The following is a 15742-nucleotide window of genomic DNA, read 5'->3' as shown; positions in this document are numbered from 1 at the left end:
TGGCCAGTAATGCACTGCCCACTTTTCCTTTAACCTCTCCAATCACCATGACCGGGAACTTCTGTCCCTCGAGGGGTGCATAACATTGGCTTTCCTCAGCTGAGCACCCCGTAGGGTCATAGCACAGAGTCACGTAGGGGTTGACCACTGGCAGAAGGGGTTCAAACGCAGTGGAGTCCAGATTAGGTGCCCACAACAAGGGGGGTCGGAAATTGGGGAAGCTGTCAGTTGTTTACCTGTCACAGGGTGACACTATTGCCTGTGCAGAGAATCTCGACTTCCAACAGACAGAACAAGTCTCACCCTGCTGGATTACACCCCCGACTGCTGGGTGCTGACTGTAAATGAAACCACACACTGGTTCCCGTGGAATTCCACCTCCAGTGGCTGGTTATGTGAATACGTACGTTCCGTGTCTTCGAACCCAGACAGAGTGAATGTTGTGTCTGATAACTGCAATCCCTTTTCCGATACTATTTCCCAATTGAGAGTGGTTGTAGTTGCCCCTATATCAATCATGAACGGAACTGGAATAGCAGCAACTGTCAATATTACACTGGGCTCTTCCTGAGGGATGGTACTGATGGTAGGAAGCATCCTTGCTTGTCAATTTCTAAACGGGTTGTTGTCCCCACCTGTCCCTTGGTCGGTTTCTGTTCCCATTTCTGATCCCCAGATGTAGCCCACTCACATCCTTCTTCCCACTGAACATATTCACCTTTAATATTCTTTTCATATCTTTTTATTATTATTATTTAAAAATAGCACAAGTGCATCGAAGTAACAACACTTACAATGCCTCATAAAAATTATCTTAAGGATTGAAAAATTTGTGAATTAAAAAGAAACCCATTGGAGGTACAACCCCGGTGCCATGCGTCATAAAATAAGCTTCCAAAAATAAAAATCAAACCACCAAAAAGAAAGAAAAGATATATAAAAAAAAAATTACATTTAGATCGTGGAGTTAACTAAAATGATAATAACGAGCAGATGAGCCCCATCTCTTCTCAAAATCAATTAAAGGTACAAAGGTTCGACTTCTAATTTTCTCCAAGACGCAACATCACCTGAGGGAACCATTGTGACAAAGTAGGAGCTGATATACCCTTCCATTTCAGCAAGGTGGCCCTCCTAGCTGTCAATGTAACAAGCATGTTGGTGAGACACAGAAATACAATGGATATTTTGAGGAATTATTCCAAAAAGCATAGTCAATTTATTAGGTTGTAAATTGATTCTGAGTGCTTTAGAAATTGTCGAAAAGACTGACTTCCAAAACTGATTTAATATTGAACATGACCAGAACTTACGTGTCAGTGTGGCTATCTCATTTTTACATCTATCACAATACTTGTCAACATTGGGAAATATTTTTGGAAGTCTCTCCTTCATCAAATGGTAACGATGTACAATTTTAAATTGAATCAGTGAATGCCAAGTACAGATCGAAGAAGAGTTAACCAGCTTCAGAATCCGTGTCCAATCCTTCCATATAAAAGGGAAATTGAGTTCCTTCTCCCAATCCTGTTTAATCTTAAGTAAAGGACGCTTATCCCTTTGCAATAATAAATTATAAATTCTTCCAATAGAACCTTTCAACAAGGGGTTCATATTCATAATAGTATCTAACAAATCAGCCTCCAATATGTAAGGAAAATTACTTAAATATTTTGTTAAAAATGTCTAACTTGAAGATATTGTAAAAAATGTGAATATAAGAGAGAATATTTATCGACAAATTGTTCAAAAGACATCAATCTGCCTTCTTTAAATAAATCCAAAAAATAATTAATACCTTTATTTTTCCAAAGTAAAAAAAATTGGAACACTCCAAGAAGGATTAAAAAGTAATTACGATAAATTATACTACAAAGTTTAACTTCTTTAAGATAAAAAAAATTGCGGAACTCAATCCAAATTTGTAAAGAGTGCTTAACCACAGGATATAGGTTTATATTAGCAACTTTAGCTAATTGTATAGGTAGAGTAACTCCTACTAACGAAGTTAAATAAAACTGTTTCACAGCTCTCAGTTCCTGGTCTACCCAGATTGGCTGATCATTCCTATCAACCCAATAAAACCAAAAGGACATACAACGCAGGTTAACAGCCCAATAATACATTCATAGATTAGGCAAAGTGAGACCATCATCCTTTTTCAACTTTTGCAAATGACGTTTACTAAATCTTGGTCTTTTATTATCCCAAATAAAAGATAGAATAATAGAATCAATCCGATCAAAAAAATTCTTAGTAAACAAAAACTGGAATATTCTGAAATAAATATAAACATTTTGTTGGGCGGAAGCAGACATTTTGCTTGCTTCTTCTGGAATAATCCCAAAAATTGCTGTAAGTGAATTAGGTTGAACATCCACATCTATAACCTTAGATAATTTTCCAAACACATCCCTCCAGAAATTGTTTAAACTTACACATGACCAAAACATATGTTAGAGTAGCTACTTCTTCAGTACATCTGTCACAAATAGGGCTTATATTAGAAAAAATGTGCGCCAATTTATCTTTGGACATATGGGGCCTGTGTACTATTTTAAACTGAATTAAGATATGGCATTAACAGATAGGTGAATTATTGACTAAATAATAAATTTTACTCCACTGATCATCTGAAAGTGAATGTTGAAGTTGTACTTCCCAGGTGCATTGAACCCTATCATTTGGCGACATGCGAGCATTCATTAACTGTTTATAAACAATTGCTATTAATTGTTTTTGAAAAGGTCTAAACTGAAAAATAGCATAAGCCAAATTTAAAGAGCAGGCTGAGGGGTAAATTGGTAAAAAATCACGTTAAAAATTCACAGCCTGCAAATATCTGAAAAAATGTGTATTAGAGATAACATATTTGTCCATTAACTGTGAAAAAGACATTAAACAGTCTTGTAAAAACAAATCTGAAAAAGTCCACTAAAGGAGGGAAATTGGCTTTTTAAAGATCCTGATATTTTTAGTAATTATAGCACCTAAATATCTAAAAGAATCCATAACTTTAAAAGGAATATTATCATATATAGTGACAGATTTATTTAACGGAATTCACTTCTACTAAAATTTATTTTATATCCTGAAAGGTCTCCAAATTAGTCATATAATTTTACCAAAGCAGGAATAGATTATTCAGGCTTGGATATATATATCAATAAATCGTCAGTGTAAAGAGAGATCGTGTGCATGGTCTCATTCACAAGAATCTCATGAATATTTTCGGCTTCACAAAGAGCAATAGCAAGGGGCTCTAATCTTAAGTTAAATAACAAAGGACTTAATGGACAACCTTGGCTTGTCCCCCGTGATAGCTGAAAAAAGGAGACCTACAGTTATTAGTGACAACAGTAGCAATTGGAGCTTTATATATCATTTTAATCCAATTATTAAAATTAATACCAAAACCAAATTTTTCTAAAGCGTTAAATAAATATTTCCATTCAATTCGATCAAATGCTTTTTCAGCATCCAAAGATATAAGGCATTGTGGAGTTTTAGAAGAAGGTGAATATATAATGTTAAATAATATCCGAACATTTGAGAAAGAATAATGACCCTTTATAAAGCCTGTTCGATCTTTAAGAATGATTTTACTCAAAATACTCTCCAACCTATTGGCCATTATCTTTAAGTGAATCTTAGCATCAACTTTCAACAACGAAATAGGTCTGTATGAGGGACAATCAGAAGGATCTTTATCCTTTTTGAGAATTAAAGAAATAGAAGCTTCATAAAAATTAGAGGGTAAATTAATTTTCACAAAAGATTCTTTAAACATCAACATATCTGGAGAAAGCAATTTTCCAAATTTTTTATAAAATTCTACAGGATAACCGGCAAGTCCGAGGGCCTTACCAGACTGCATTGAGAAAATAGCTTTATGAATTTTGGATTCAGTAATTTAGGCATCCAGAGTTTTTTGATCCTCAACAGAAATTTTAGGAAAAGCAATCGTTCGTAAAAAAAAAAAACACATTCATTTCAGAAGAGTCTACTGGACATTGAAATTTATAAACTTCAGTATAAAAGTCTTGAAAAATCTTGGTACTTTCTTCATAATGCCGAGCCAGGGTACCATCTTTTCTACGAATTTTCAAAATTTGCCTCTTGGCTCCGGCTGATTTTAATTGAGATGCGAGTAGTTTATTATTTTTATCTCCAAACATATAAAATTGGCTCTTTAACTTAAGTAGATAACCCTCAATTGAATGCGTTAATAATAGGTTATATTATGATTGAAGTTCCACCCTTTTTTAAAATGTCAATATTAGGGAAAGTCACATAGATATTATCTAAATCTTTAATTTGTTTTGAAATTTTATCTAATTTTGCTTTAGCCTGTTTTTTAAATTTAGTTGAATAAGAAATAATCTGACCACGTAAAAATGCTTTAAATGTATCCAATATAATTAATTTAGACATACCTCCTATATCATCAAAAAGAAAGAAATTATTTTGTGTGGCTTTCGATAAAACTGGTAACATCAGAGCTTTGCAATAAAGTCTGAGACATGTGCCATGGTGGATGGCCAAAAATGTCATTGTCAAATTCAAAGGACAAACTCAAAGGCGTATGATCAGGTATAGCAATAGCATCATATTCACAGTTATTAACATTAGGCAAAAGACGGGGATTAACTATAATATAATCAATCCTTGAATATACTTTATAAACATGGAAAGAAAAAGAATGTTCTCTGTTATCAGGGTGTAAATGTCCCCATAATTCGATCAACCCAAAATCGGTCAAAAAAGAGTTAATAACTGATGCAAAACGATTTGGAAGTCGTTGATTAGTTGAGCTCTTATCAATCATAGGATTTAATCAAAAGTTAAAATCCCCACCCATTAACAACATATACTCATTTAAATCTGGCAGTAAAGCAAATATTCTTTTTAAAAAAGAAGGATCATCTAAATTAGGACCATACAAATTAACCAAAACAACCTTTCTATTACAAACACTCCTTTAACTATTAAAAATCTACCATTAGAATCTGATTCAATTTCCTCTTGTGTAAATATATTAGATTTAATAAAGAGAGACACACCCTTAGTTTTGCTCTGAGAGGTAGCATGGAGTTGTTTTCCATTCCACCAGCAAAAAAATCTATTTTGATCTCCTGTCTTGCTATGTGTCTCCTGAACAAAAATTATATCAGGTTGGAATCGATTAATAATTTTAAGTCTTTGTTTCATTTAATAGGATGATTCCAACCACGTACATTCCAACTTATTACATTAATCCATTTAACTGCCATACTATAATTTTATTGTAATTGACTTTATACTTGCGAAGAACGCATACCATTATGGGATTATCAAAGATGGCAGTGATGAAGAATAAAGCCATATAGAAAACACGCATGCTCCGGAACCACCCAATGGGAAAAAACTCCTAACTCTAAACCCACCCGCCCTCCCAAAAGCCTGAAAAAAAAGCAAGTGAACTAAGATAGATGCAATGACATGGGCCACTCTGTTGGTCTCGTCTCTGCCTCCCCCCAGCCAGTACATAAAATATATAAAATGACCTTGCAAGAAAGACAGTAAAGTCTCAACAAAGGAGAGTGTTTACATTCCATCATTTTTTTAAACAGAAAAATAATCAAAATAATATAATCTCTTAGAGAGAAAAACCAGCCCCATCTTAAGTTTCGCTTTAAATCCCTAAGAAAACTTTAAATTCAGTTATAGGGCGCTATAATAAAACAGATTTAAAAAAGTTAATAGTATACTTAACAGAACTAAATTGATGAAAATATTAATTAGTAAAATCATAGTAACTTAACCCTCCCAGATAAATATATAAAATGAAACCCTGTTGGTAGAAAAAAAAACTACCAGTTAGTAATTTAAGAAACAACAAAAAATCAAACCAAATATTAGATAAAGGGAACAAATCCTTTTATCCACTTTTCTCAGTCAAATATGTAATTAACCATTTAAACAGTCAAACTTGATCCGTAAATCTTCTTTCCAAAAAAAATCAGATAGGATATAGTGATGAGCAGGTTTTCTTTTTTTTCTTTTATTAATCTGTCAATGAAATATCCAAATAGCCTTCATATATCTTTTCGTAGTGTGAGTAATATACAGATAATCAAACAGCTTTACAGATAGTTCATTCGGTAGTAACGTTAGTGATGGTAACAGGTATAGCCTGGACAAAATCCAGCTCGACTTTTGGGTCAAAGAAAGTACATGGGGAAGAATTAGGAGGAAAAACTTTCATTCTTGTCGTGTAACTCAAAGAGGGAAATCGTTTCTTATCATATGCTTGTTTCATTACCAAAGCAAATCTTGCTCTTTGTTCCATTACTTCTTTTGGATAATCTTCGTAAAAACGGAGCTCAGACTCATTGAATCTGAAAACTCTGTTTCTTGCCTGTCGCATTATTTGATCTTTAATTTTAAAGTGATGAAAACAAACCAAAATAAATCTTGGTCTGGTTGAGTCTTTAAATTTCGAAGTGGACAGCCTGTGTGCTCTTTCAATAGCAGGTGGCTGTGATGAAATAGTCAGAAATAGATCATGAAAGAGCTTAGCAAAGTAAATCATTAAGTCTCCATTTTCAGCTCCATATTGCAATCCAACGATTCATATGTTGTTTCTGCGAGACTTAGTTTGCAAATCAATAATCTTATTAACGATATTTTTCCAAACGGGTTGTAGTTTCAGACAGTTTTTGCTTAGTTGACTTCAATTCCTCTTCATGATTAGTAACTTGAGTTTCCATATCTTTAAGATTTCCCAGAAATAAGTTCATTTCATTATATTCATTTCCAGTTGATCTTTAATTGCCTTATTCTGATCTTGAATTGATTTCAGTGTCCAAACAATATCTTCAGCCCATGATGGCATTTCAACAGATCTTTCCTTCGGCGTCTTTCCTTTTTCATTACCTTTGTCAGTAGGTTCATGCAGATTTTTCCCACTTCTCATAGACATAGACATATCACTCCCCTTCAAGAATCAGCAATTAAAAATTTGAAATTCAAAATTTAATCTGTGAGCGGGGGAGAAAACTAAGAGCAGCACAGGATTAGTGCTACTCCATCGACAGACAGAGGCAGTTTCCATTCACCTGTAATATTAGTTCTCTTCGGGGTTGATTGGCATTTGAAAGTCGTGTTCCAATGATACGTCAAAGCTCGTTGCATTCGATTTTGGTCATTGTCTGGCCAATCCATATTATTTGTTAATGATGTGGGCTAACTTAGTTGGTAAGCATTGAAGCAGTAAGACATTAAATTGGGGGGACAGATTCCCATCATTAAAGGCTTGGTCTCCTGAGAAAGTGCTGTAGCAGGCCACAAAACTCTACAGGGTCGATATGCCAGACACGGGTTCGGGATCCCGTGTTTCCCTATCAGTTCTAACTTTAGACTGACGTTCCTGCCTTTCTCTCCCATGTAGGCTGTCCTCGGTTTGCGTACGGTGTTTCTCCTGCTGTCGTTTTCGGCGCCCATCCACCCATTCACGCTCTGTTTTTAATGTCTCCCAACCTTTGGTGTTCCTTCTGCAGTACTTACCTCTATACTGGTGATTGCCAACCTGTCGATTGTGATCGACTAGTCTATCTTTGAGACTTCGCCAGTAGATCCCGGGAAAAAGAAAGGAAGAAAGAAACTGTTGAGAGATTGTTTCCGGGTTGTGGGGTTTTAGTTCCATTCTTTCTACATGCGTGTAACTACACAGTGTCCCCAACCACTGGGCCGCGAGGAAACAACATGAGTCAGCTGCACCTTTCCTCGTTCCCTGTCAGCCCACTGTTGAACTTGTGCATGCGAGGTCATCAGTCGCCGAACCGCAGTGACACCCTCGTGCCAGAGATCACCGGTTGGCCTCGGGTGGCCGGTGGGAAGTGCCGTCACTACTGGCCTGGAGTGCTGCCTCTAAACCTGTTTAGCACACTGAATGTTCGTGGGGAATGCGGTGCTAAAATGTTCGCAGACGACCTAATTCGGGCTCAGCGTTTCATAGGTATCAGACCAGCTACCGTGCTGTGATCTACTGAAACAAACTTTTGTCGGCTGATAGGTCCTACAAGGGGGGGTGGGCGCGTGCCCTGTCACACTCCTTGCTCGGCCGGTCACTCTCTCCGGACTGTGACTGCCGCGGCCCCGGCACAGGGACCTCCGGTCCTGACATTGTCCTCTCACCCGACCCACGAACAACCAAACCAAGCCAAGGCATCTGGCGGCGGGCCGGCAGGAGGCTGTCCAATGAGGCAATGAAGCCCTCAAAACTGCTTCGGTACCCCAAGACCAAGCACCCTGCACTTAAACGCAAACGTGTTGAGCTTTTTCAGCGGAGAAAACTTGAGCAGCGTGGGACAGAAGCTAAGTGCCGAGAGCCAAGAAAAGTAAATTACAGAATAGACTGGACATAAGGAACCAGCTTCGAGTATCGCTGTATTCCCATCGTTTTTAACACCCCCACCCACCCCATTCCCCGTCGGCCGGTCCGCAAGAATATTGTCAATATTAAACCAGTCTGTGGTGCAAAAAAAGGGCGGGTGCCCCAGTGTTTATACATTATTGCTACTTCCAGGTTGTGGGGCTTTACTTCCAGTCTTTTCTGCCCTGGTGCGCATGTGTGTAACTAATTGATCTGGGTCGATCTTGCATTTTACTAAGGCCAAGGTACGGGATCTTGGGCTTAATATGGTTGGTGACCACTACTCTATCCCTTTATCACATGCATTATTCCTCCAACTTGCTGATAATATACTGTTCCACTTTAAAGGTATGTCACATACCAAATTTTTTCCAGTTAGCCAAGGATTTCCTTCTACGCCACTGTGTGGTGTTGGGAAATCATGTACAAGGCAAGTTACAGCAGTAGTTTGCCATTGCCTTCTGCTGGGTGAGTTGTTTTGTTCACCAGCTCTAACCCTGCCCAGATGAAAGTGTGCAAGGGAATCAGCTGGATTCGAACTCGGGACCTCTTGCCTCAAAGTCCAACGCTGAAGCCACTATGCCACCATTGGCATAGCCAGCAAAGTTCCGCGTTACATCTGCCTTTTCCTTCCATTCCCTTTTCAACAATTTCCACTTCTTTCCTCAGCTTTTAAAAATCAAATTTACTGCTTGTTCTCATGAGGTAATAACCCAGGCTCCTGCACCCTCCCCCATCCATGGCCGCATTTTGTTCTCCAATTTCTTATTCAGCACTGCACTCAACATTCACAAATATTTTTCCTTGTCTGAAGAACTCTCATACAAATTGTATCGGGCTGCTGCTGGCCTACTTGTATCAATTGACTGCAATTGACCAATGTAATTTATTGGGCACAAAGCCTCCTGCTCAATTAACAATGAGATAAATTTACCCGGCCTGCACCTCCTGCTTAATTGATGAATTTACCTGGCATGTCTGCCTCCTGGCCACTTAGTAAAATTTTGCCTACCTTATACAAATCTCCCAACAAATTCTTTCCTGATCCTGTCAAGGTATGTGATCAGCCTTGAGTGAGGCACCGTACGTCCAAAGGAACTAACGGTGAGTGACAAATACCCATTGGGCTCCCTTTCGGTCTCCGCAGTCCCCAGAGTGGTCCAGCTGCTTACTCAGCCCGTCTGCTTGACACTCCCTATATTGGGATGCTGTTCATGATGCCAAATGTTAAAGTTGAATCTGAATAAAACTCAGGAGACCAGCTTCTTATCGACGCCATGGTTTATTGTGCACTCAAATGCCTGCAGGAGTTTTGAGACCCAGTTGTCAAAGGGGAGCACTGCCACCTTCTGACAAGTCGAATGACTTGGGTTACAGCCATATATTTATAAATAGTACATCCCATACATTAATATTGCAAGATGTTATTTGAACTGGCACACACACTAAGTGTGTTGATGCAAAACTTAATTACTTAGATAACAGAGTTTGGTTTTAATTATAGATGGATGGACTGTCCAGTCCTTATCAGTTATTCCCTTTGCAAGGCCCTGACTTAATTACAAATAGATGTTCATTCCTGTCCCTATCAGTGAGTCCTCCTCCCTTTACTCACAACAAGGATACAATGTATAATCTTATCAGCTCTCAATGTGTCTCTCTGCAAGCCACAGAGAACTGGTAATGAGTCTGTCTTAGCTAAACGCTGAAGACGGAGTTCACTTCAGTTCAAAATTCCTATTCACTCCCAATTATTCTTTTAGCCAGAGGTTACACATATTCAAAATGAATTTTTTATATACCCTCAATTCGTCAGGAGGGTTCAGGGGAAATCTTTATGCCCAATATAGAAACTGGTGTTACCTGTGTGTATTGTGGCAATGCAAGAGGTGCTGGAGAATTTGTAAGTGGGAAGAAGTGGAGTAATATTTGCAAATCTGACTTTTTAAAGCATAATTTAGCAAGCAAATCACATATGGACAATATGCAAAAGCTTTGATGAGAAAATCCTTCATTACCCATTACAGGCCTACTACATAGGTTGTGTGAGAGTGCAGATGAACTCGATCAAACCCAGGGGAGATCAAAGTATTTATCAACAGTGATTTGCTAGCTGTGAAAACAATTACCTCTCTGTATAAAATTTACTGTGCACATGTCACCGAGTTAAAAATAGTGCACAGTACAGGATTTGTGTGCACACTGGTCATTACAAATTAGAGGGGACATTGGTGGGAAGGTGGTGAGACCTCCAGTGTCCCTGATGTCCTCACCTACAAGATGTGCACCCTGCACGTTAAGGAGATGGAACCTGAAATGGATGAATTCCGGATCATCCGGGAGTTGGAGGGGATGATGGATATGATATGAAGAGAGGTGAGTTACACCCAAGGTGCAGGACACAGGAAACTGGGAGAGAGTCAGGAAGGGGAATGAGGTTAAATAGCCATTGCAGAGTACTCTTGTGCCCATCAAACACAACAAAAGGTAGACCACTTTAGAAACTGGTGGTGAAGGGGATTACCTGACAGAGAAAAGTCAAAGGGGTGATAGGGGATTCATTAGTTAGGGGAACAGAACAAGAGGGGACTGATATCCAAGTGGTAAGGCATGCTAGTGCTAGTGAGGGTGAAGAGGGTGATGTGGTTAAAATAAGCTGTAAGGGGAATGGGAGCCAGAATGACCAAACAGATAATGGAGAGATTGAATTGAATTGACTTCATTAGATACATACTTCATAAACATGAGGAGTAGAAATCTTTATGTTATGTCTCCATCTAAATGTGCAATGTGCAATTTATGGTAATTTATGATAGATCGTTTGTACATAGGACAGTCAATATAACATCGAAATGCAATTGTATCAGCATGAATTAATCAGTCTGAGGACCTGGTGGAAGATGATGTCCCGGAGCCTGTTGCTCCTTTTGCTGTGGTACCGTTTCCTGAATGGTAGCAGCAGGAACAGTTGGTGGTTTTGGTGAATTTGGTCCCTGATTTCCTTTGGGCCCTTTTTATACACCTGTCTGTGTAAATGTACTGAATAGTGGAAAGTTCACCACTACAGATGTGCTGGGCTGTCCGCAACACTCTCTGTGGTTTCCTGCAATTAAGGGAAGTACAGTTCCCATACCAGGCAGTGATGCAGCCATTCAGGATGCTCTCAATTGTGTCCCTGTAGAAAGTCCTCAGAATTTTGGTCCCCATCTCCAACTTTTTCCACTAACTGAGGTGACAGAGGTACTGCTGTGCTCTTTTCACAACACAGCCGGTATGCACAGACAATGTAAGGTGCTTTGTGATGTTTATACCGAGGAACCTAAAGCTGTTCACCTTCTTAACCCCAGATCCATTGATGTCAATAGGGGTTATCCTGTCTCCATTCCTCCTGTCGTCCACAATCAGCTCCTTTGTTTTTGTGACAATGATGGAGGGTTTGTTTCCTTGACACCAGTCAGATGTTCAGATCATAGAGAGATTCAGCAGTTAGATGGTTGAGCCTGGTATGATGAATGTGGTGAGCTGTCTCTATCACAATGCAAGAAGCGTCGTAGGAAAGCCAGATGAGCTCAGGTAGGGAATTCAGATATTGTAACCAATACTGGGACTTGGTTGCAGCCAACAGTCTGAGGGATTTAGAGGAACAAATTTGTAGAGAGATTGCAGACCATGCCAATAAACAGAAAGGTTGATTCAGTAAGTGATTTTAACTTTCCATATATTGACTGGGACTCCTAAACTGTAAAGGACTAGATGAGGTAGAGTTTGTCAAATGTGCCCTTAATCAATACGTAGAATTCCTGATGTAGAAGTGTGCATTAACCTGTTAGGAAATGATCAGGGCTGGTGACAGAAATTAGTGATCATAATGCCATGAGATTCAAAGTAAATATGGAAAAAGAGAGGTCTGGACCACGGGTTGAGATTCTAAATTGGAGAAAGGTCAATTTTGATGCTATCAGAAAGGATCTGACAAGTGTGGTTTGGGACAGGTTGTCTCCTGGCAAAGGAGTACCTGTAAGTGGGAGGCCTTCAGATGTGAATTTTTGAGGATGCAGAGTTTGTATGTGCCTGCCAAAATGAAAGTTGAAAGGTAAATTGAAGCCTTGTATATTTTGTTACTCTAAATGCCTCAGACTGTTGGGTGCTACCGAGACCCGTTAATGACTAGAAGTCATGATTCCATGCACTGAGCTCATCTGAATTTTTTTGTTGTCTTCTTTTGGTTTCTCAAAGCTTCCGAATAGTTTTTGTTCTTTTGTTTGCCCTCTCTTTGACATTTCTGTTGTCTTTGGCTTCTCATTTTAGCCACAGTTGTGTCCTCCTGTCTTTCTAATGCTTCCACTTCTGTGGAATCACTCAGGTCCTGAATTGCTCCAGAAACTCCAGCCACTGCTGCCCAATTGTCAATCCTACCCTTTCCCTTCCAAACAAGTTTGGCCAGCTTCTCTGCCATAGAAACACGGAGAAGTTAAGTGAAGAAACAGGCTCTTTGGCCCATCTAGTCAATGGCAAAAAAACATTTAAACTTGCAGTGCGATCTGGACCAGCTGGCAAAATGGTTTGAGAAATGGAACAAGGAATTTAATGCAGACCAGTGTGAGTTGTTGCACTTTGGTCTGACGTACCAATGGAGGTCTTTCACAGTGACTGGTCGGGCACGGAGGAGTGTTGTACAAGAAAGGGACCTGTTGTAGAAGAAAGTCCTTAATTCACTGAAAGTTGTATCACAGTTAAATAGAGACGGAAGGGAAGATTTTAGCCCAATGGCTTTCATGAACAAAAGTACTGACAACAATAGATGGATGTTATGTTGACATGTAGAAGACATTGGTGAGGCCTAATTTGGAGTACTGAGTGCAGTTTTGGTCACCAACCTACAGGAAAGATGTAAGGACTTTGAAAGAGTTCAGAGAAAATTCACAAGGATGTTGCCAGGTCTGGAGTATTTGGGTTATAAGGAAAGATTGAACAGGTCAGGACTTTATTCCTTGAATTGTAGGAGATTGAGGGGAGATTTGATTGTGATAGAGGGGCATAGATAGTGTAAATGCAAGCTGGCTTTTACCACTGAGATGGGGTGGGATTACAACCAGAGGCCATGGGTTAAGGGTGAAAAGTGAAATGATAAGGGGAACATGAGGGGAAACTTATTCACACAGACAGTCATACGGGTGTGGAATGAGCAGCCAGCTCAAGTGGTGCATGCGAGCTCGATTTCAACATTTCAGAGGTGCATGTAGGTACCTGGATGGTATGGGAGTGGGCTGTATAAATAGTTCAGCACAGACTAGATGGCCCAAAGGGCATGTTTCTGTGTTGTAATTTTCCTACAAGAACGTGAAATATTACAAAAATTCACTCTGTCTTTTTAACAGCTGTGCGGACCAACCATTCACCTCAACAGGAATTTTTTATATGACATTAAAACTGTGGCACTTTAAGTTTATAATACATAAAAGAAAATCCCAGATGCACATCAAGAAAGACTAATTACGTGAGACAGTTTTTCTTACTGTGGGGCCAGGCACCCATGCAGCTCAGCAGGAACAGGGAATAATACCAATGGAAAGAGTCCAACTCCACCAAGGTACAAATTGGAGATGCCAGAAATGCCCGATTCTTATAGAAACAGGAAGAGCATCAGGGAATTGATGGTCATTCCAGATACCAGCACTCTGCCCAGTCAGGAGATGATTTCTCTGTCCAACTTGGGTTGTACCTCACTGTAACAGTGTGATACCAGATCAAACCTTGGTAACTCAAGTAATCTCATCTGAAATGTTGTCCTGCACCCATTGATGGATTTTGTAAATCTTTTTACAGGTTAAAAACAAGAAGGAATTTGTCTCCAGGAAGTTCAAACATGGCACACCAGTTTGGTTGTTTCTGTCCAGATATTTAAGAAGTGGAGCAAGGGATTCAATCGATCATCCTTCCTGCTCAGACTGTGGGGAGGGATTCACTCGGTCATTTTACCAACTGGCACGCCCTTCATTTTACACAGGAGAAAGTCTATTCACCTGCTCAAATAGAGGGAATGGATTCACTCGGTTATCACAATTGAAGGTACATCAGCACATTCACACTGGGCAAGGCCATTCACCTGTTCTGTGTGTGAGAAAGGAATCAGTCAGTCTTCCCACCTGTGGACACACCAGTCAGTTCACTCTGGGCAGAGGCTGGTGATCTGCTGAATATCTGGGAAAGGATTCACTCAGTCATCTGACCTAATGGCACACCAGCGTGTTCACACTGGGGAGAGGCTGTTCACCTGCTCAGAGTGTGGAAAGGGATTCACTCGGTCATCCACCTTACTGGTACATCAGCGAGTTCACACTGGGGAGAAGCCGTACACCTGCTCAGTCTGTGGGAAGAGATTCACTGAGTCATCCACCTTACAGAATCATCAGCGAGTTCATACTGGGGAGAAGCCGTTCACCTGCTCAGAATGTGGGAAGGGATTCAGACAGGTATCCCATCTACTGAGTCATCAGCGAGTTCACACTGGGGAGAAGCCGTTCATCTGCTCAGAATGTGGGAAGAGATTCGCTCACTCATCCAACCTACTTAGTCATCAGCGAGTTCACACTGGAGAGAGGCCATTCACCTGCTCAGAGTGTGGGAAGGGATTTACTCGGTCATCTCAACTACTGACACACCAGCAAGTTCACACTGGGGAGTGGCCTTTCACCTGCTCAGAATGTGGGAAGGGATTCACTGAGTCATACACCTTACTGGTACATCAGTGAGTTCACACTGGGGAGAAGCCTTTCACCTGCTCAGAATGTGGGAAGAGATTCACTCAGTCATCCAATCTACAGAGACATCATCGAGTTCATATTGGGAAGAAGCCGTTCACCTGCTCAGAATGTGGGAAGAGATTCGCTCACTCATCCAACCTACAGAGTCATCAGCGAGTTCACACTGGGGAGAAGCCGTTCACTTGCTCAAACTGTGGGAAGAGATTCACTCGGTTAGCTAACCTACAGAGACACCAGCGAGTTCACACTGGGGAGAAGCCATTCACCTGCTCGGTCTGTGGGAAAGGATTCACTCAGTCATCCCAAATACTGGAACACAAGTCAGTTCATAGTGGGGAGTGGCCATTGTTATGAATCCCTAGGTTTCGGTTGATATGGACTGTCATTTTAAGAGAGATTAAGAAGGTGAATCAGTCTGACTTGCAGCTTGTTTAGTTTTAACCGAGGACACAGACACTCAGAGTCAGACGGAGAGGGATGAAAAATGGAAGGATTGAAACCAGGGAACTAGTGGCCAAGGGTCACTGTTTGGAACTTTCCTTTGCTCACAAGGGTGGGTTAA

The 15742-nt window shown here is 40.0% G+C and overlaps 1 protein-coding gene across 1 annotated transcript in view; it reads left to right on the top strand.

Annotated features, from left to right (window-relative positions):
- LOC132386471 (zinc finger protein 239-like) overlaps positions 1-15291 on the top strand; it is a 21906-nt gene extending 6615 nt beyond the window's left edge. The window contains exon 3 of the mRNA XM_059958770.1: positions 14243-15291. Within this exon, the coding sequence (XP_059814753.1) occupies positions 14650-15168 (519 nt within the window). The 5' untranslated portion in view covers positions 14243-14649 and the 3' untranslated portion in view covers positions 15169-15291. The remainder of the gene's footprint in view (positions 1-14242) is intronic.
- Positions 15292-15742: the final 451 nt, after the last annotated feature.

This window comes from Hypanus sabinus, unplaced genomic scaffold, assembly GCF_030144855.1.
Source record: "Hypanus sabinus isolate sHypSab1 unplaced genomic scaffold, sHypSab1.hap1 scaffold_117, whole genome shotgun sequence".
NCBI classification, from domain to species: Eukaryota; Metazoa; Chordata; class Chondrichthyes; order Myliobatiformes; family Dasyatidae; genus Hypanus; species Hypanus sabinus.
This window is presented reverse-complemented; position numbering and strand designations above follow the sequence as displayed.